This window comes from Euleptes europaea, chromosome 1, assembly GCF_029931775.1.
Source record: "Euleptes europaea isolate rEulEur1 chromosome 1, rEulEur1.hap1, whole genome shotgun sequence".
NCBI lineage: Eukaryota > Metazoa > Chordata > Lepidosauria > Squamata > Sphaerodactylidae > Euleptes > Euleptes europaea.
This window is the reverse complement of record NC_079312.1, coordinates 149221213-149242485: the sequence shown is the minus strand read 5'-3', so window position 1 is coordinate 149242485 and position 21273 is coordinate 149221213. Positions and strand designations below refer to the sequence as shown.

At 45.3% G+C, this 21273-nt stretch overlaps 1 protein-coding gene across 1 annotated transcript in view; it reads left to right on the top strand.

Moving 5' to 3' along the window:
- Positions 1-21273, top strand: part of SCN8A (sodium voltage-gated channel alpha subunit 8) — a 239389-nt gene that overhangs the window by 208251 nt on the left and 9865 nt on the right. Inside the window, exons 22-24 of the mRNA XM_056867203.1 lie at positions 7933-8217; positions 17740-17793; positions 18984-19121. Of these exons, the coding sequence (XP_056723181.1) occupies positions 7933-8217; positions 17740-17793; positions 18984-19121 (477 nt within the window). The remainder of the gene's footprint in view (positions 1-7932; positions 8218-17739; positions 17794-18983; positions 19122-21273) is intronic.

Sequence of the window (21273 nt, the reverse complement as noted above, 5' to 3'; positions counted from 1 at the left end):
AGTTTTAATATCCTGGAAAGGTGGAGAAATGGGGTGGCCCTCCCAAAAATTTGAGGAAAATTTGCTAGGTAGAAAATCACCACCCTGAGCTTCTGAAAGGAAGGGTGGGATAAATTTTTACTAAATAAATGAGATGGGATGGCTCCTACCAAACATTAATTTTAAGATATTTTCCATTGCAGATGTCCCAGAAAAAGCACTTTTGGGATCTAAGTAGAGGCACTTTGGGTTACAGAATCATTTTTTGACAACATAAAACCATCCAGGAAAACTTCTACAGGTTATTCTGCATATTTTTAATGAAATTTTGTAATTTTGTATTTGTTGCTCATGGTGGTATCATTCACACTGAAGCTATTTTCAGCATCCTTGAAGTCCTCCGAGTGTCCCACTACATACTTTGTTAAGCTAAGTGTGGAGCCTTCCTAAAAAGAAGAAACTTTTCTCTAGAGGAAGACTCCATACTTTGCTGAACCAACTAGTAGGCTACACGTTCATACCTCTGCATCATTATGGGATGTTGCAGGAAGGTGTCTGGTAATATATAACCATTCTTATGGGTGAAAATCTGCTTCATTGATGTATCTCCAAGATCAGAGTGATGGGCAAATGTATCTCCAAATGACATGACTGGTGGAGGTTCAATGAATGTTCTTTCAACACATCCATTAATTAGTTTTGAATCAAGAATCAAAGACTATTCAAGCCTTCTATCAATTCTTAGCCATGAAGATCATGGGACAAAATTAGCCACAATATAGGAGGGAATCTCAACACATGGGCTTCATGACAATTTCCACAACAACTAGAGCATTACACTAAAAGACCAATAGCAAGCTAATAGGGTTGTGCATATCAATATACCCGAACCAAAAATAAACCCAAAATTAGCCATTTCGGTAATAGTCAGGTTTTGGTTTTACCAAATACCAAAACCTGGGAATCTGCCCGAAGTGGAATAGGTGCTTCCTGGAAAAGCTGAATAAATGTTCACCTTTGCTCAGATGCATGGCTCTGTGCTTTCTCCCATTTTTCCACCTTTTTTTGACTGGTTTTGTTAGGGCCCCATAGTTGGGGCCCTTTTAAGGTAGGGGTCATGTAATCGTAGCCAACTTGGTCTGATCAACCAGGTGGTGGGGTAATCTGGACTTAAAAGACGGGGCTCACCCAGTCCCATCCAGAGGGATATACCCTCCAACTAAAAAACATCAACTTCTTCAACTGCTTATTGGGCTTCTGAAGAAGACTCCTCACCCACATGGATGAGCAATCTTCTTCACAAGAACTGCCTTGGTCATGACTTCGGCTGGCTCTGATATCACCAACTGCCCCCTGAAAACCTCTGAAACTGAGTAGTAGAGGCTTCATTTCCCTGCACTGTGACCATCTCTTGAAATCAGAATTCTGATGACTATAATAATGGACTGTTCACAGGATGTCATTTGCCACTAATCTGCATGGACATCATGCTATGCACCCCAGATCTTAAGGGAGCCCCCAGAGTTTGAGGCAATAGCCTGTCCATCAGCTCTTTCTACCAGTCCTCGGCAACGCTGAACTTCTGAACCTGAAAACCGATGGACTGCTCGGCTCACAAATGCCTGTATGATAGGGAAAACCCCTTTTATGGCCCATAAAATTGGACTCCCTGTCCCAAAGTTCACCAAACTTTGTTGACCGTCTAAGTAGAGTCTCTTGAAGCCACACTGGATTTACCAAAAAAATCGGTCCCAATAAACCCGAAATTTACCGATTTGTTTTTGCAGGACCCTACAAGCTAAAGGTACACTGGTGCATCACTTTACTCATAACTAAAATAACCCATGACTAACAGTTATTAAACATGATGTCACAATTTTAAATAATCTTCACTGATGGTGCAGGAAAGTTCTGTGCAGCACATTCAGAAGAATATATTGATGTCCTCCAGAAATTTATCCTCTGTCTCCAAAATCACACTATTAAGGATTTTGGAGACAAGTTTGATAATCTACAAATTATGCTGTTAATATCACTGGTGTTTGCATTCATCACTGGGAATTGAACACATTTCCAGGTTTAAATTATCAGTGACTAGAAATCATGGTATTGCATGATTTAAAAAAAAAACTGGCCTCAAGATTACCAAAACGTCCTCATCTTGTATAGCATGAGGCCAGGTTTAATAGTGAAAGGAATGACACCGGCCCCCACCAGCTAAAGCTGGTGAAATGTACCTCCAGGTCACCACTGTCACCTGTTTATCCAACAGGAAGCTCGGGTTCAGGACACCCCCAAGCTACAAACCCACTCCTCTAGGGAGACTGTAACTTCATCAAGAACAGGGGATGACTCATTTCCTGGTCAGACTTTTCCCCAACCAGTAGCACCTCCATTTTGTCAGAGTTAAGTTTCAGCTTGTTAGCCCTCATTCATTCCAAAAGAGCCTCCAGGCACCCATTCACAGTTTCTGCTGTGAATCTGCTGGTAGTGCGAGACAGAGCTCAGTGTTTTCTACATATAGGTGGCAACTCAGCCCAAACCACCAGATATCCTCTCCCAGGGGCTTTACATAGATGTTGAAAAGCATGGAAGACAAGATTGAACCTTGGGGAAGCCCTAGGCCAGAAGCCAAGGGGCAGAGCAGCAGTTCCCCAGCACCACACTCTGAAACCTGCCTTCAAGATAGGACCAGAACCACCACAGAACAGTGCCTCCCAGTCCCTGTCCCAAAGGTAATCCAGAAAGATACCATGATTAATGGTCTCAAAAGCCACTGAGAGGTCCAGGAGAATTAAAAGGGTCACATTCTCCCTGTCCATTTCCTGGCTCATGTAATTAACCAGGGTTACCAAGGCAGTTTCAGTCCCATAACCAGGCCTGAAACCAGATTGGAATGGATCCAAACAATCTGCTTCATTCAGGAATCATTGAAGTTGGCCAACCACCATTTCTTCAATACCTTGCTCAAGAATGGTACATTTCAGACTGGACATACTTCTAACATCCAGAAGAATGTACTCAGGCATAAGTTGTTTTTCCTTGGTATTCCCCAAGTCGTTCCGTAGGTCAAAGGTGATTAAAATAATGTCATAAGATCACAAAAAAATCATTCAGTTCCTTTAACTCAGGGGTGTCAAACATGCGGCCTGCAGGCCGGATCTGGCCCCCGGAAAGCTGTTCTCTGGCCCGTGAGCCAAGGCCCGTGCCCTCCCTCCACCACCCATAGCTTCCTGGGTGCAGCTAGGCCCCCGCAGACCAGGTGCACCCTCCCTGCCACCCCCCTTCCCAGGCACAGCCCGGCCCCATGGGCTTGGTGGGCCCTCCCTGCCCTCCCTCCCCCCGTCCGGAGTCCCTGTCGGGAGGCCAGGTCTACCGCCTAGAAAGCCAATGTGTAGACCTGGCCTTCGTGGGGGGGGGGCCATCAGGAGGCCAGGTCTACTGCCATGAAAGCCAACTGGTAGACCTGGCCTCTGTGGGGGGGGGAACCAAGTCCCCCTCCGAAGGCCTGGTCTACCACCTACCCAACTGCTGGGTAGACCGGGCCTCCGGAGGCCCATAGAAACCAATGGGTAGACCTGGCCTCCACAGGGGGGGGGGAAGTCCCCATTGGGAGGCCAGGTCTACCGCCATGCAAGCCAATGAGTAGACCTGGCCTCCGGTTCTCTTTCGGGCTGCAGCTGGAAACCTGGCCTCACTTGCCCAGCCATCTCCCCCCACCCCCACTCCATCCTTTTCAGGTACAGTGAGGACACGTGCCCTCCCTGCCATCCACCCCCCGTAGTTTCCCAGGTGTTTGTTTGTTTATTTGTTTGTGACACATAATCAGCCCAACCAAGAGACATTTATGTTATATCCAGCCCTCCTAACAAATGAGTTCAACACCCCTACTTTAGCTGAATGATAATCAACCAGTTTGCATATTGATGGTACAGGCAAAAAATGAAAATCACACAAATTCCATTTTATTCTGCCACTCATGGAACCTTTTGGTTCATTTGTATCAGCAATTAGCAAGTGATCCAAGAAACTGCATTTATCCAAAATTCTTGATGCAGCTGATAGCATTGCAGGTAGTTCAGCTGATGATTTCGTTTAGTGATAGGCTTACTCTCCTAGGCTTGCCTTAATTTACACTTTTTGTGACCATAATTTATAAGTGGTCAAAGCAACTTGAGTCTTTTCAAGCACTCACAAAGTAATTAAAATTTCAATCCATCCAATCCCCTATGATCTCCCACTCTTGTGAGCCCCTATCGCTCCTTACCTTCCCACATCTCAGAGATGCCTGGTGGCAAGGCAACACTGTAGCAGCAATGCCTCTCTTCCTCCATCCCTCCATTGGGATGCCTAGAATGGGGCAAGATCATTGTCCAAGGCACAAGGAGCCCTGGGAAGTGTTTTTCTCTAAGGATCCTGAGTCCATTATATACGAGAAAAGAATGGAGGCAGCAGGAAAGAGAGCCACAATAAAAAGGCAATGTGATTTCATGTCATAAATATAGCACAAATAATTTGGCACAAATTAGACAGACAGTCTAACATGACTGATGTATTGATAATGAATATCCATGCCATGAAAATTCCAAAATGGCAAGCACTCAAGAATGCTACCATGGTTACAAAATAACTATCATTACAGAAATGATTGTCATAGCTGTTAAAGATTACCCTGAAGAGGGGCAGCCTGCCCACTAAGCAGCCCTAAGCTATGGCCTGGAACAGCTGGCTATGGAGGCAACCAGGCCAGCTGGCGGGGGAGGCACCTAATCTGGCTGGCCTGGAGCACCAAAAGCCCTTGGACCAGGCCTGACCCTTTAGACCAGTATATGCGTAAGAACTTTTTTGCACTAATTGTATATCGATTACAGGAAAACTATATACAGTCTATGACCGTCAATTCAAGCCAGTTTCACCAGACAGAATGTTATTCAGACACCTGGCAAGTGACTCAGCACTGATGAGTAAATTGCTCTTGTTCAGAAACTGCCATCTCTTGGTTTATCATACATTGTGTACTCTAGTTCTTGTGGAAAAGACCATACATCACCTTTCTGGGTAATTTTGTTCACCCGTATTTGTGACTAAAGTGTGTAAGAAAGGTTCCAGTAGAGCTTGAGCAGACCCTGGAATGGTTTTGTTTGTTTTAATTCAACTCTAATGAATGGATGTGCTTGAAGAACCTTTGCTGAACTTCTACAGGTGTTATCATTGTGTATTCACCCATCTCTTTGATTGTGGTGATACATTCTTGGAACATATATCCTCCAGTAAAAATAGTGATATATAGTCATGCAACAGCCTGTGATACCACCATGACCAATACAAATACAAAATTATAGAATATTTCGAAATACATACAATGATCCATAAATGTTCAGAATAAACAAAGGTAGAGGATTAGAAGTCTTTGCATGTTTTATGTTGAAAAAACTCATTACTTGACCCAAAATACCACTACTTGGACAGCAACGTCAAAATTCTCACTACTGTTAGGAGAAAAAATGTTAAATGTACTCTGAGGTAGGTGCCATACCGGATTTTTTTCACTTAGCAAATGTTCCTCAATTATTTTTGGATGTCACTTCAACCCAGTGTGTTCTCCACCCTTCTGTGGTATTTAAGCAGCTGTTGGATCTTTGAGCCCCTAACTGAGTTACAGAACGATATTATTTTGCTTCTACTATATTTCTGATTCAGTCTGACATCCCATCAACAAATCATCTAAGCTACAATTTTTAAAAGAACTGGGGAAAAGGCCGAGAAACAATAAATAATGATATAATAATTGGGTTTTTCCTATGCCCTTATAAATTTGCATTTTAAGGAATTTATTCTGCTCTTTTAAAAAAAAGAGAAGTCAACAGTAATGCTCTGAAACATGCATGCACTTCTTGGCCGTTTTCAATACGCAATCTTCACATAAAAAGCCATGTTCCCTCTTATATAACAGTTGAAGATGGTTTTAACCATCTGTTTAGATAAAGATATATATTGGTTAAGTTTATCTAAATGACCAGAAGGGCAGAACCAATAAAGAGCAAACCAAAATGGCAATATAATTTAAAGTCACAAATATAATTTAAAGTCACTGATGGACAGTATTCATTTTAGAGACAGATCACGATGGGTAGCCATGTTAGTGTGACAGTAGCAGTAGAAAAGAGCAAGAGTCCAGTAACACCTTAAAGACTAACAACATTTCTGGCAGGTATGAGCTTCGTGAGCCACAGGTGAAGAAATGAGCCGTCTGAAGAAGTGAGTTGTGGCTAACGAAAGCTCATAGCCTGCCAGAAATTTTGTTAATCTTTAAGGTGCTACTGGACTCTTGCAGTATTCTTTTTTGTTTACATTTTCTCTAATTCAAATTCTATTTCAAATTCTAGAGGTAGACTGGACAAGACAGAATTTGTGGCTCATTCCAGGATATGAGGTTTAGACTGAAGGTTTTTAATCTAAAGGGATTATGTCATTTCTTGGTGAGCACATATAAAGAATTCATGGATTGCGGGTTGCAGTGGGTTTAATGCACTCTGAGGGCAGCTACACAATTAGCAGATTTTCTGCAGAGAATTGTGCATTTACATTTAGTTTGTCCTGTGTCATGTGGCCACTATTTAAATTGTTCCTTTACTTTTCAGCAGAATAGTTTAAGGCAACATCGCCACCTGCTGACAATTGAAGAAGCAATCACACAACAGAGCAATACAGTCCAGCTAATATTAATTCATAGTTTTTTTAAAAAAAAACTCAGACACTGCTGTCTGTGGTGTCAATGCCTTTGGAAGGAATGCAAATGCCTGGTAATGGAACTTTAATGGGTATTGCATATAGAGAGGAAGCCAGAGAATCTAAGGACAATTCCCTTTGCAAGAAGAATGAACTATGGATCCTTCTTCTACACATGGGAAGTTGTAACTTCTTCTAACCCCTTTGGGTTACAATCAGCATTGTGGAATTCAACATGCAGAATGATGCTGTAGAGTTCTGCTTACAGGACTATAGCAACATAATATGCAGGTTAACTGCTTTGCAAGTGCTAAATCGAAAATTAGCGAGTGGACCTATTTTGCTTCCATTCAAAATGTGTAGAAGGGATAGGGAATATAAATTATACTAAGTGGAAGGCAAGAACCTGAATCCAAATAGTCTCAAGAGTCTCAAGGGGTATTTATTTAAAAGGGAAAGTGAAGGGGAGGCAGTTCTCTTTCATTTGTTTCTAATATAGACAATTCCAGTAGAATATTTAAATGGCAACTAGCCTGGCTCTGTTCAAAAATAAAAGGAAAGAGGGGGGAACCCTATAAATGCTATCATTTTTGTTTGACATGGTTCAGAGGAGGGAATATGGCTTTTTTTTTCCTTTTCTTTTTTGAGCTTGCAAACATGCATGCTCAGCTCTTTGGACATGGTTGGCCTTGCTTACAGAATAATACGTACAACCTTGATCTTTTTTAAAGCTAAACCAATGCTGAGTCTTAGGAGAACACCTTTGATATCTCTCCTTCTCCCATTTGAAATCAATGGCTCAGAATTCCCCATTTATGATTATGGGAGTAGGAGAAACAAGACCCATGTCTGGCTTAAAGTGGGGAATGGTTGCCAAATTATTTTTCCCCTGCCCCCACAGGTTATTCTCAAACCTGGTTGTTCAAAGCAACCAGGAGTTATTTGTCATTAGGACAGGAGCTTTCACTTTCTACAAGGGCCGTACTTCTTCCATCAAATAATTATGATATTTTAAAAGAAAAGTTGCCAGAAATGTCTGTTAAAACATAAAGATTTCTAGAAAAATGATGGAATATGGGGTATCATTTAGGATTAAAAAGTTTACAAGTCTGAATTGATGACTAGGCTTCCATTCCCCCACTAAAACTAGGCATGTTTTGTTTTGCTCCTAGTCATCTTTCCCCTACTGAAACTCTCTCCTCCCTCCTCCCCCTTCTGATACAGGTGGTTGTGAACGCCTTGGTGGGCGCTATCCCATCCATTATGAATGTGTTGTTGGTCTGCCTTATCTTCTGGCTGATTTTCAGCATAATGGGGGTTAATCTTTTTGCTGGGAAGTACCATTACTGCTATAACGAAACAGCTGAAGAAATCTTCGATATAGAAACTGTCAACAACCGGACAGACTGTGAGAGACTTATGGACCCCAATTCAACAGAGATCCGGTGGAAGAATGTAAAGATTAACTTTGACAATGTCGGTGCAGGATACCTGGCTCTTCTGCAAGTTGTAAGTTCTGCCTTTGTGTCTTGGCTTTTTTTGGTATATATTGCATAACAAGACTCTCTGCTCAATGGTGCACAGTTGCAAAGATGCTGGAATTCTAAAGTGGCTTCCTAAAGTCCTGTGCATTATCTGCCTCATGCATCTTCATTGGCTAATCCAGGGGTCTCCAATGGGGCACCCATGGGCTTCGTGATGCCCACCAATAGCTTTCCTCAAGTGTTTTTAGAAAGTGAGCAGGGCTAGGTTTCTGATTGGCAATTGAAGATGTGATTGGTTGTGCAGATTTTTAAAAAGTTGCTTCTGCAGCAGCTGCCACTACAACACAAGGAACTTCACTATGTGACTGAAGGTAAGCTGTATGTATACAAGATGTTTTTAAACATGTTCATTTAAAAAAAAATCCATTAAACAGAGCTTTTGCCTGAAATGTTGAAGGGTTACTATTAGAGTTATGCATAACCTCACTCCCTGACATTCTGCGGCATCCATTTTGGAATTGTGCCCACCACCCTATGTCAGAATTCCAAAGGTGTCCTCAAATTCCAAAATGTTGGGGCCCCTGGGCTAGATAGCATCACATTTCCTCAACAGATTGATAGGAAAGAGCCTACCAACACTTGGTTTTAATCTTTAGGCAGGTTAGGTTTCTAAGGCGGCCAGCTGTTTCCCCCGTCTATAACCAACAGTTAAAGCTAGATTTTTCTTGCTGCAGTCTGTAGGAGATGGAAATAATGAAGACATGAAAGGGTATGTATACCTATGAGGGATGAAAGGTTGATGCAGGGAGGCTATTACGTTAAATTGTGAGTGAGTCTTGTCTTATATGGAGATAAGAGAATGGGAGGTACTTTTCCCTAATCACTATTAGTCCCATGCCACCGCTGGAAAAGATTACCTTATTGTTCTCCTCTTCATTTTAAATGTTTTCTGTCACTGACATGAAATATTTTCACTTCCTGGCATTCCCGGGAGACTGGTTAGCTAAACTGATAATAGTGAAGAAAAAATGTTGAGATAACAGGTTGTGAATGTGATCCAAAGTGAGCTGGTGCATACATTCAGTCTTCTGAGGCATCTCCTTCCAAAATCAGTAAGCCATGCTGGTTAGAAAGCCATTTTGAAATTTTTGGACATTTCAGAATTGGCCTCTGATGCTGCAGAAAAAGCTGAGATCCAAGGGGGGGGGAGGGAATAGATACCTGTGAGATGTGTGAAAGTTCTTGCATGTGTCTAAAGTTGTTTGAAAAAAAATCATTGAGGAAATGGGTAGACATTTCTGAGAGATAATAAGCAGTGACACCCAATCTACCATTTTAATGGCATACTATTGTTTCATGTGGTTTTTTTAATAGAAGTAAACTGATATTCCAACATCAGTGGTAGTAGTGAAAGGGAAGGTGGGAGGAGTCGACGCCAAGTCCCGACTCAACCTCGCCCTGACTGCCTGAGCTGAGGACATCTGGGGCTCAGACTCACCCATGCAAAGAAGCTGGGAAAGGGAGGTGGCTGGGACCCGGGCAGATCACTCTGGCCTTTTATGTATGGGTTGTTTCCACCTGATATGCTGCTCTCTCTATGCACACTGTTTCCATTCGAATTCTGAAAAGCACTATGCACAGAGGCTTTTCCCCCCAAAGAAATTCCTGGAGTAATCGGAGCAAAATTATGCATCATCTGCAAAAATGCGGAGCTTCTAAACCAATGGAGGAGTAGTCACAGATGTTGTGGTCATTTACGCAGCTAGCCACCCCCCTTTTTGTGTTGTTTTTTGTTTCATGCATGCACTCTAGTGATAGTGAAAAAAGGCACCTACATTGGTGCATGTGTGACATAGGGCTGTCGATTCGGTTCGGCCCGAACTGAAAACTGCTGAATTTCCCCTGATTCGGCGGTTTTTAGTTAGGGACGAACCGAACTCAAAAATGGTGGAAAACCGGGGGAGCCGAATTCAGCGAGTTCAGGAGTTCACGAATAAATTCAGCAAATTTGGGGTGTCAGTAAGCAGCATAACCATCAGTAAGCAGCATTCTCCTCCCCCGGCCAATCGGTGGCCAAGCTGGGTCTTCTTCTGGCCAATCAGTCAGGATTGAGTACTGGAGGAATCAGCTGCTGCGCGGCCAGGCCAGGGAGAGAGAGAGAGTGAGAGAAATCCTCATGGGGGGTGCTTGTGCACATTCGCTCCTTTCTGTGGTTGCAGGGGGCGCATTTTTGGGGTAGAGACCCCAAACTTTCAGCGGAGCTTCAGACGAGCCTTCTTAAGAGACCCCCCAAGTTTTGTAAACATTGGGTCAGGGGGTCCCGAGATATGGGCTTTCCCCTTTTCCCTATTGGGATGAATGGATCACCCGATAGTGTATTCATCTCCAGAGCGGCAAAACCTTCCGTGCTTAAATGGAATCATATTGGATTACCCAGTCCTCCCAGCCCCTCCTGATGGAACAGAAGACAGCCACAGTAAGACCCCTTTGGGGGCTTTAATCTATAATTTTTCTCCTGTGTGTGTGTAGGGGGGAAGCAAAGTCTGTGTGTGTGGGGGGAGGGAGCAGTTTCTGTGGGGGGGTGAAGCCAAAGGGGGCTTTCGCCCATTCTGCCTGGGATGGTGTGCCCCCTCGAGTCTCTCTCTCCCTGGTTTGAGGGGGGGGGGCTTCAGTTGTGTGTCCTCAGGTTTTCCCTCATTCATAAGATCGGTTAGGTCTATTTTGATGCTTGCTCAAAACGGGTTTTCAAATGGTTACTTAAAGAATGCATTTTCCTGGTCCCGGGTCCGATGCAAAAGGAGAAATTCCACCCCTCCTGCTCATTATGCATAGCTAGCTGCCTCTGTCCCTTTCCATGGTTTGCAAACTCCCAGGTGTCAGGTGTTGCTTTGCATGGTTGCAAAGGTGTTGCTTTGCAGTTGTGTTGCTTTGCAGTGTTGCTTTGCAGTTCTGTTGCTTTGCAAACTTCTTAGCACCTGCCCCACCCTTGCTCTCAGCTGTTTGTCGGGGCTGGGAGCTTTGTGCATGGGCGGCAAGCTCCGCTCAGAGATGCACATTAAGGGTGGGGGGACCCCTTTCGGGGCCCATATCTCAGCCTCCCCTGACCCAATCTTTACAAAACTTGGGGGGTCTTGCAAGAAGGGTCCTTTGAAGCTCCGCTGAAAGTTTGGGACCTCTACCCCCAAAAATGCCCCCCCTGGAGCCGCGAAAGGCGCAGTTGTGTTTTTAATGGCTTTATTCGGCCGAATTTTTTGAACTTGCGCCAAATTGCACGGACCTGAAGCAGGGGAGTTCAGACTTCGGCATATCCCGAATCCAGACGGGCCGAATTCAGCCGAATCCAAACTATACCAAAAAAAATTTTCAACAGCCCTAGTGTGACATGACTCCTCTCCCTGCCCCCTGCAAAGACTGCTTTGTAATTGGCTGAGTGTATTTTTTTAAAAAAATACATCACCAGCCCCCACCAGCCCCATGGCAGGATTATTTCATTTGAACTTAACCATGTAGACAGAGAATCGCACTAGTAAAAAGGAGGCTCTGCTCAGTTTCTGGGCAGCGAAAAGCATTCCCAGCAGCCCCTCAAAGTTGCCACCCACAGCTGGATTCTGTCAATCTGTGCTTTGATTCACTAGTGGTGGCCACAAGGGGATTTTCCAAGCTGTGATTGGTCATAGTGGCCAGATCACCTGTCTTCCACTGACCTGGAAAATGAAATAGAAAAAACGGTATGATTCCACAATCCAGCTTTATTGTCATTCTACCCCAAATGAACAAAAGGAGAAAAGTACACCAATGCAACATTTGATTAAACATTTCTTGCCATCTCAATGCAGGGGACATAAGAACACTTGCTTGGCCATTTTGACTATTTCATCATTCGATCATTCAAGGTGGGCTGGGGGTGGGGTTGAAGAGGGTGAGCTAGATGGGGAATGGTGGTTGTGATGCAATCCCACCAAAAATGACCAAAAGGAGAAATGTAAACCAATTCAGTATTCAATTAATAATTTCTCATGAGGCAATCACCAAGGGGCGTTATGGAAATTCACTGCAATTCACTGCAAGCATTATGGAAATTCACTTGCAATTCACTGCAAACTTGAAACATTATGATGAAGGTGATGTCAGACAAAACACTCCCCCCCCAAAAAAAAAATCCCTTGCAATCTCAATGCAGGAGACATAAGAACTTGACACACATGATCTTTTGTACTGTTTTTGCGCTCTATTGCTAATCTTGCTCTCTGAAAAAAATTAAATTAAAAATGGGCAGGGGTGGTGGCTGAAGAGGACAACTTTAATTGTGATTTCTGATAATTCCATTGTTTCCTCACTAACAAAAAAAGGGGGCAAGATGGATTCAGGGGGAGGGGTTGGATGAAGGCTGGGAAGGAGGAGTGGGAGGGAGAAGCAAGAATGGGGGCATGGGGAGACAAATCCGAAGTAAAACTATGCACAGAAGTGACAATCAATTTGGACTCAATGCAGACATTTACCTCGAGGTAAAACAGCATCCTGAAAATGCTGGGGGAATGCACAGAGAGAGTGAATTGACTTCTGAAGGTCAGAAAAAAACATAGAATCATAGAATCCTAGAGTTGGAAGGGGCCATTCAGATCATCTAGTCCAACCCCCTGCTTAATGCAGGATCAGCCTAGAGCATCTATTCCCGGCCAGGGAGCTGTTGGTTAAGACCCTTTGCGAGATAAGTGTTCAACAGGAAGCTACTTGGTCCCAAATCATTCTTTATTGTGCAGTTTACATGCATCTAAACAGTTCAGCGTTACTCATGCCTGAATAGAAGAGATCTGCAGTGCTTCTCTTGATGAGAGCCCAGTTGTAGCTATCAGTGAAAGAATAATGAATTCTCATGCCTCTCTGCTCCTCCGGTCTCATTTACTATAAAAAAGGCGCTTTTTCCAGGGCAAGTTGGAGCCTTACGCCTGACCACTCAGTGAACTAATACAAAGACATGTGACTACTGGGGTTTCCTAAAACTACAAGCATCGGATCCCTCGGGGGGGATCCGGGTTTGCGGACCCGCGGGGGTGGGAACAGGGGGGGCAGGAGGCTGGGTACTGGCTTACCGGCTGCCACGGCTGTGCTGGGTCGGCGGGGCGATGGCACCCCCCTTTTGGGGGTGGGCGGTGAGCCCGTGTTCTACGTGGGGTGGCCGGGGGGGCAATGGCGGCTGCCTGCTCCTGGCCGCCCCCACGGCTGTCGCCCCGCCCTCCGGGTGGACTTGGCGGGCCCTTTCAGGGCTGTCACAGGGCCGGCCTGGCTCCAATGAGATCGGGGCTGGACGGCGCGCCAGGGGGGGATAAAATGCAGCCCCGCCCCTGGCCTCGGCCATTCTTCCCCACCACGCCGCTTGTCCCGCCCACCCTCCCCTTGGTTTATGGGGGGTTTGGGTGGGTCATCTGTCACAACTGAGGGTTGGCGGTTTGGGCATAGGGCCGGATCCAGTTTGGGGAAAAGTCGGTCTGCGTGCCCCACTTCCCACTCTGGGGACCCTAATAAGGGCTTTTGGGGGGAGGCCAGGAATGGTGAAGCCTGGCTCGGGGGCTGTGGTTTGGCCTCCTCCCAAGTGGCAGTGGACCACACAGTTGGCTTCCACCCACGTGGGGACCCGGCATACTGCCATCTCAGGCTGCGCCCAGCAGACGGGTTGGCCGCAGGGTGCTATCAGCTGACAGACGGGTCAGCTGATCCCTGGATCCTGCCCTTCATGCTTGCCAATGCCTAACGCTGTAATCAATAAAGTTGTGGCCTTTTTCACAATAATGTACTAGTCATTATTGGATAGGACCATGCGGGGTCAGTCACCAGGGTATGGGTTTTCCCCTGGGGGTAACAAGTGCCCCCACCACTCCCCCCCCCCGTAGGGCTGGGGCTGCAATAACTAGCATGCATTTTTCTAAAAGGGCAAGTACTATTTCCTAGCATATTACTAATACAACAGGAACTTTAACCTATGCACACTAAAAAGTCTATTGCCCTGCCTGGGGGCAGCACAGCATCCCTGATAAGTGTTTGTCCAGCCTCTGATAAAGACTGCCAGTGAGGGAAGCTCACCACCTTCCTAGGTAGCTGATTCCACTGTTGAACAACTCTTACTATAAAATATATTTCCCAATGTCCATCCAGTATCTCTCCACCTGCAATTTAAACCCATTATTGCAAGTTCTATCCTCTGCTGCCAACAGGAACAGCTCCCTGCCCTCCTCTAAGTGTGTGTGTGTTAAGTGCTTCCAACTCATGGTGACCCTATGAATCAAAGTCCTCTAAAATGCCCTATCTTTGACAGCCTTGCTCAGATCTTGCAAATTGAGGGCTGTGGCTTCCTTTATTGTCCATCCATCTCTTGTTGGGTCTTCCTCTTTTCCTGCTGCCCTCAACTTTTCCTGATTGTCTTTTCCAGTGACTCTTGTCTTCTCATACTGTAACCAAAATACGATAGCCTCAGTGTAGTCATTTTAGGGTCAGTTCAGGCTTGATTTGATCTATAACCCACTGATTTGTGTTGTTTTTTTGGCAGTCCACGGTATCCATAATACTCTCCTCTAACACCACATTTCAAAGGAATCTACTTTCTTCCTATCAGCTTTCTTCAATATCCAGCTTTCACACCCATACATAGTAATAGGGAATATGATGGCATTAACTTAATCTTGGTGGCCAGTGACACATCCTTACACTTAAGAATCTTTTCTCTATAGATATGTACCAGTGTATTTGACATTAAAGGGTTTGGATGGCATTATCTGCCTGTTATATGAGAAGGAGACATTTAGCAGTTTATTGAAGCAGATGGATAGCTCATGATAGAATACGATTTTCCTTTGGTGTTTGTATTATCTCATGTTAAAATGCTGCTATTATGCCAATAAAGGTTTATGTATGTATGAATCTTTTCTAGCTCCTTCATGGCTGCCCTTCCCAGTCTCAACCTCCCAGTCTCAACCCGTTGCAGAATTCAGGTGTTTCCAGGTTTCCAGAATAGGTTCCCTTATTCCCCGGGGAGGGGGCTTTGGAAGATGGCCGGAGTGGCTGTTTTTCAACCAAAGAATCAAAGAAAAACAAGATGCCAGCACCTGAACATGAAAAAATACATAGATTTTTTTCATCTTGAGACAAGCTTTTAGATGGTTCTTAAATGAATAACACAGTTAAAGTCTTTAAATATCTTGGAATCTAGTTTTCAGAGTAACAAATGGAATTATCATCTATAAGCTAGGAGCAGAGACAGTGGGAGCTGGGGCTGTGTTCTACAAGGTGTGTTAATGTGTCCTCAATAGTTGAGTAAAATTATAATCTAATAGTAGATTTGTCAGTTTGGGTCTTTGGTTGAGGTATACTCATAGACACAAATTCAATTCATGGATTTGTAGCAGCAAAACAAAAACAGTATATGCATTTCTTGTCATGTATTATGTTCAGTTTTGTGGGAGGGATTTTGCAATGAAGAACAAGATCTGGGGGCTGAAAAGGGTATACAACTTAAATCAGTCATTTGGTACCTGAAATGAAGAGCCAAGTTGTTTTCCCCAAGGAGTGAATCACAGTGATTCATAAGTATATGCTATGACCAATCGAGGGAATGCCAGAAGTCACAAGTCATCTGCATTAAACCCAAGTCATAGTCAGGAAAGGGCAGGAGAGATGACCAACCTCACAGTGATGTCAGGATAAAAAGAAAGGAGGGAAGAAACTACACATACTACCTGTAGCTCTTGGGAGGGGAAAGGGGATACAATAACTTTTGGTAAACCTGACTAAAAACAAATGTCAAAGTTTAAAGAATATTCTATCTTCTAAGTGACCAAACAATATACAACATTTTCAGGTTAAACCATTTTTAGTTATCAAAGTGTTTTACATACTCTATCTTCTTGTAATGTTTACAACAGCCCAAATAAAGGCTGATTTGAGAGTGACTTGTGACTGTCTAAGGCCATTAACGCATGGCTGCTTTGTGCCGCCATTCTCCCTGGAATGTAGCAAATTGGCAAGGTCGACACACATGTGCTTCACCTAAGCATGTGTTGAACCCTCCCACTTTTGCTACATCCTTGGGTTTTCCCATTCCTCTGTTGTCATGACTTAAATGGAAGGCATGCAACAGAGGAAGGAGTTCCCCTGTGCGTGCTCAGCGCCCGGTCAACTCCCCGCTGGGAGACTTCTGGGCCCCAACAGCAGCAGCGGCGGCTCCTTTCCCCACCGGGTAGAATCTACTGCCCAGCCCCGGCAGGGGCAGCAGCGTGGGCGCTGGCACCTTTCCCCCCCCATTCCATGCCTCGCTCTCTCTCTCCCTCCCCCCCATGGCTGGAAGCGTGCAGCAGCGGTGGCCTCTTTCTCCAGCCACTGCAGCCTCCACTTGCCACCAGCCGCCCCACCCCTACACCCGGGGACGGAGGGGTGGAGGAGCGCAAAGCAGCAGCAGCTCCTTCTGGCGCAGCCTTCATGTGCTGGGCCAGGCAGACCTTGAGGAGCAGCGAGGGCAGGTGGTGGCAGAAGGAGGGGAGGCCGAGACGCCTGTACACTGTTCCAGGGAGCACCGGGAGCCCAACGGCCCCAGGGCGTGGAGCTTCTCCAGCAGTGTGGCCATGCAGTGTTCCCAGGAAAGCCACTGACTCCGGCGCCTTGCCCAAGTCCCTGATGCAGCGGGCAATCTCCCACACAGCCTGGCCGCAGCCTCCATTTGCCACCGGCCTCACCTCACCTCCACCCTGAGACGGCGGGGTGGAGGGGGTGGCAAGGTAAGGCAAAGGGGCAGAGACAGGCAGCAGCAGAGCAGATGCCACAGCAGCTGCTGCTGCTGCAGGCCGCTCACCCATCGCCTCTTCCTGCCCTCTCAGAGCGGCAAGGCAAAGGAGCGGAGAGTGGGGGTGGTGGCGGACCCCTCTCATGCGTACACTTTTTTGGTTTCGCTTTTTAAAAGTGTGTGACATGAGAGGGACAAACCAACCACTCTCAAGCCATGCCTTAATGGCCTAAGACCACTAGTGAGGTCAAGGCAGAGGTGACAACAGAATCAGGGACCTCCCAGAAAACTTTGCACTTTCCTTTTTTCCTTACCTTTCCTTTTATCCCTTAGAAGCTCCTTGATCAATTGATCTTGAGCAGCATATATCTAGTGTTGGAGGGATATAAGGACTGAAACAAATCTTGCCACTGACAATGTAGCCTTGGGGTCCCTGTCGCTTAGTAAAAAAGGCATTATGTCAGTCACAGAGGCATTGGATTTGTATATTAAAAGGGGGGAAATATAGTGCGATCGAAGTTCCTCGTAAAAGCGGCATTCCAAAAGGGCATGGGCTAATGAGTCAATAGAGCCAGAAGAGCAAGGGCAGATCCGGTCTGAGTATGGTATATTTAGAATTCTGCCCTGCACTTTGCACTTTCTAAACTTTGCACTTTCTATGCTACAGTACCACTTAAGATGAGCAATTACTATCAATGTTTTACACAATTCTCCTTGTTGCATCAGTATTTTATTAAGAAATACCCTTTCCTCTAAAGGAATGTTTGCTTTCTTCCATAGGCAACCTTTAAGGGCTGGATGGACATAATGTATGCAGCAGTAGATTCTAGAAAGGTAATGTATATTCCTCCTGTCACTGTATTTATTGATTTATTTACTTTGTTTATAGTCTGCCTTACTCAGTGAGACTTGAGACAGATTGCAAGATATAAAAGAGTACAGACAGAAAGCATAAGACAATCAATTAACAATGCAATAGGACTAAGATTACACAATTAGAAAACAACAAGTGGGAACACACAAGGACTTGTGTGGGGCATCTCATTTCCCCTTCCCCCACTATTTCTTTTTGCTTCCTTGAAAGCACCTCAGGTGACCAGGGGGCTGCCCCCTCCTCAACCTCCGGCAAGCTGGGGGTGCCTCCCACCACCCCTTGCCTCAGGTAGACCAAGCCAGGTGCCGCCTCCAAACTTGCCTTGGGTGGGCTGGCTGCCACTTCCTCCCTCACCTAATCTCAGGCAGGCTGGGCATCACCTCGCCCTTTACCTTGGGCAGGGCAGGCCTGATGTCACCTCCCCTGTCTCACCTTGGCCAGGCTGGGCACTGACTCCCCCACATCAGCTGGGACAGGCACCACCTCTCTCACCTTGCCCTAGGTGGGCCAAGCTGGGTGCCACCTCACCTTGGGTGGATGCCACCTCCCCCTTGCCTGGGGCAGGCTGAGCATCACCTCCCCCCTGCCTCGGTTGGACTGGGTGCCACCTCCCCCCTCACTCAGGCAGGTCAGGCTCTCAAGTGTGAGAGCCTTCTTGACATTGTCAGACGGGCCTCTCCACAAGGTGGGAGCCACCACTGAGATCGGACATCTAAAACTTTTTCAGAAAGTTTTGCTCAGACAAGTGAAGCTGTCACAGAAGAGAATAGCACTGTAAACAGTAAAACAATGGTTAAAAACAATGGTTACCTTATTATTATAATACAGGTCCAAGGCCAAAGTCACCCCAAATCCCATGATATAAAAGATCTGGCTCCTTAGGATATGCAGGACTTGCACTATATGGATGGGACACACTTGCCAGGGCCAGGCGCTGCAGACGTCCTCATAATTGAATTGAATGTCAAATCCCACTCCTGCAGAAGTTTTATGTGCACTTTGGGTTTCTATGAAGTCTGAGGTTAAGGGGCAATTTTGAGACTGCATCTAATCCATCAGATTGTTAATAAGCCAAAATGATTTTGAGTCTTAAACAGCCTCTTAAAGACAACAGCTTCTGAAATGTATTTTTTTCCTATTGTGCACACAGCAAGAGCAGCAGCCCAAGTATGAGGACAATATCTATATGTACATCTACTTTGTCATCTTCATCATCTTTGGATCATTCTTCACCTTGAACCTCTTCATCGGTGTCATTATTGACAACTTCAATCAGCAAAAGAAAAAGATAGGTCAACTTTTTTCACTGTCTGGCTTACAGGATCCCATTTGTTTGAGATGCAATGTTCATGGTGCCTTCTGACCTACCTTCTAATTGTCTGTGGAATACTGGGTTTTAGATTTGGGATTGAATTGCCCTAGGGCTGGTGCACTTAGCCAAATTCTTCCTTGAAGCTGCTGTGAATTACCCTTCATAGATCAAACACACACTTGTTTCTGGGTCCTACTCTGAACTCACACTTTTAGAGGATTCATGCACAGTGAAATGTGTCCAAAAGACAATACTGCTGCTATTACAGAACAAGACAGAAGGAGGGAAAGGGCCTTTCCTTGCTTGCAGAGGCAGTGGTGGCAGTTATAGCATTGTTGACACAGACTGTGGTCCTGGAGGAGGGAAAGGCAGTGACGCCACATTCTGCAGGTGTTGTTTCTGCTGCAGGACTGACATTTCTCCTGTCTTTGGACAGGGTGAATTTGGGTGAAAATCAAATTTAAGGGCAAATTTCTAGTTTTATGTAACAGAAGGCTTCGAATATCAGGATCAGATATCGTTGCTTCATATGCATTGGATTTCTGAGCAGAAAATGTCAAATCTGGTTTTTAAAAATGTAGTTTTAAAAATGTAGATTACTTTCACTGTATTTGCAACATAATTTTGCCTGGCTCTTCATAGAATAGGCACTGGCCTCGGTCCAGGGCCAGCCCTGTGTGCATATGGGTCTGTCCCCAACGATGGCAGGAAGAGGTCTGTGAGTGTGTGGGTCACTCATCCTTTTCAGATGTTACAGTCATGCATACAAGGAGTATTCAGTAGCCACAATCCTCCTGGTTACGATTTTGTCTGAAAAGGGCACTGTATTTACCAGTTTCAATAGATTCTACACAAAACCCTGATTTTTGAGCATTCACATTCAGTACGTACTGAAGCTGTCAAGTATGCACGGTGCCTTATTCAGATAAAATGACAACCGTGAAGATCAGGAGGATTATGGGTAGTAAGCTGTTCTGGTATGCATGGTTGGCTACCTCCAAATGTAACACCTGAAAAGGAATAGTTTCTTCTATGGTTGCAAACCGTAGGAAGCCCCCTCTTGTGCGCATGGAGCTCTGTCACTGGATCCTATGCATTGTCTCTTAAAAGGTGGGTCTTGTTGTCCCCGTGGAACTTATGTTTCTTGCATTGGATGGAGGCAGATTCACACTGGCAAGCTCAAGAAAGGGATTTTGGGGTGGTAGTGGATAGCTCAATGAAGATGTCAACCCAGTGTGCAACTGCTGTAAAAAAGGCAAATTCCATGCTGGCCATAATTAGACGAGGAATAGAGAATAAAACTGCTGATATCATACTGCCCTTGTACAAATCTATGGTGAGACCACACTTGGAATACTGTGTACCGTTCTGGTCACCACACCTAAAAAAGGATATTGCAGAGCTTGAGAAGGTGCAGAAAAGAGCAACCGAAATGATTAGGGGATTGGAGCAACTGTCCTATGCGGATCGATTAAGACACTTAGGGCTGTTTAGCTTGGAAAGAAGGCGGCTGAGGGTAGGGCTGTTGAATTAAAAATTTTTTGGTATAGTTCATATTCGGCTGAATTCGGCCCGTTTAGATTCAGGATATGCCGAAGTCCGAACTCTCCCCGAACTCCGTGCAATTCGGCGGGAATGCAAAGTTCGGGAAACAAATTTGGCCGAATAAAGCCATTAAAAACACAACCGCGCCTTTCCGCGGCTCAGGGGGGCATTTTTGGGGGTAGAGGTCCCAAACTTTCAGCGGAGCTTCAAAGGACCCTTCTTGCCAGACCCCCCAAGTTTTGTAAAGATTGGGTCAGGGGGGGCTAAGATATGGGCCCCGAAAGGGGTCCCCACACCCTTAATGTGCATCTCTGAGCAGAGCTTGCCACCCACGCACAAAGCTCCCAGCCCCGACAAACAGCTGATGAGAGCAAGGGTGGGGCAGGTGCAAAGAAGTTTGCAAAGCAACACAACTGCAAAGCAACACTGCAAAGCAACACAACTGCAAAGCAACACCTTTGCAAACGTGCAAAGGGCGGGGCAGGTGCTAAGAAGTTTGCAAAGCAACACAACTGCAAAGCAACACTGCAAAGCAACACAATTGCAAAGCAACACCTTTGCAAACATGCAAAGCAACACCTGA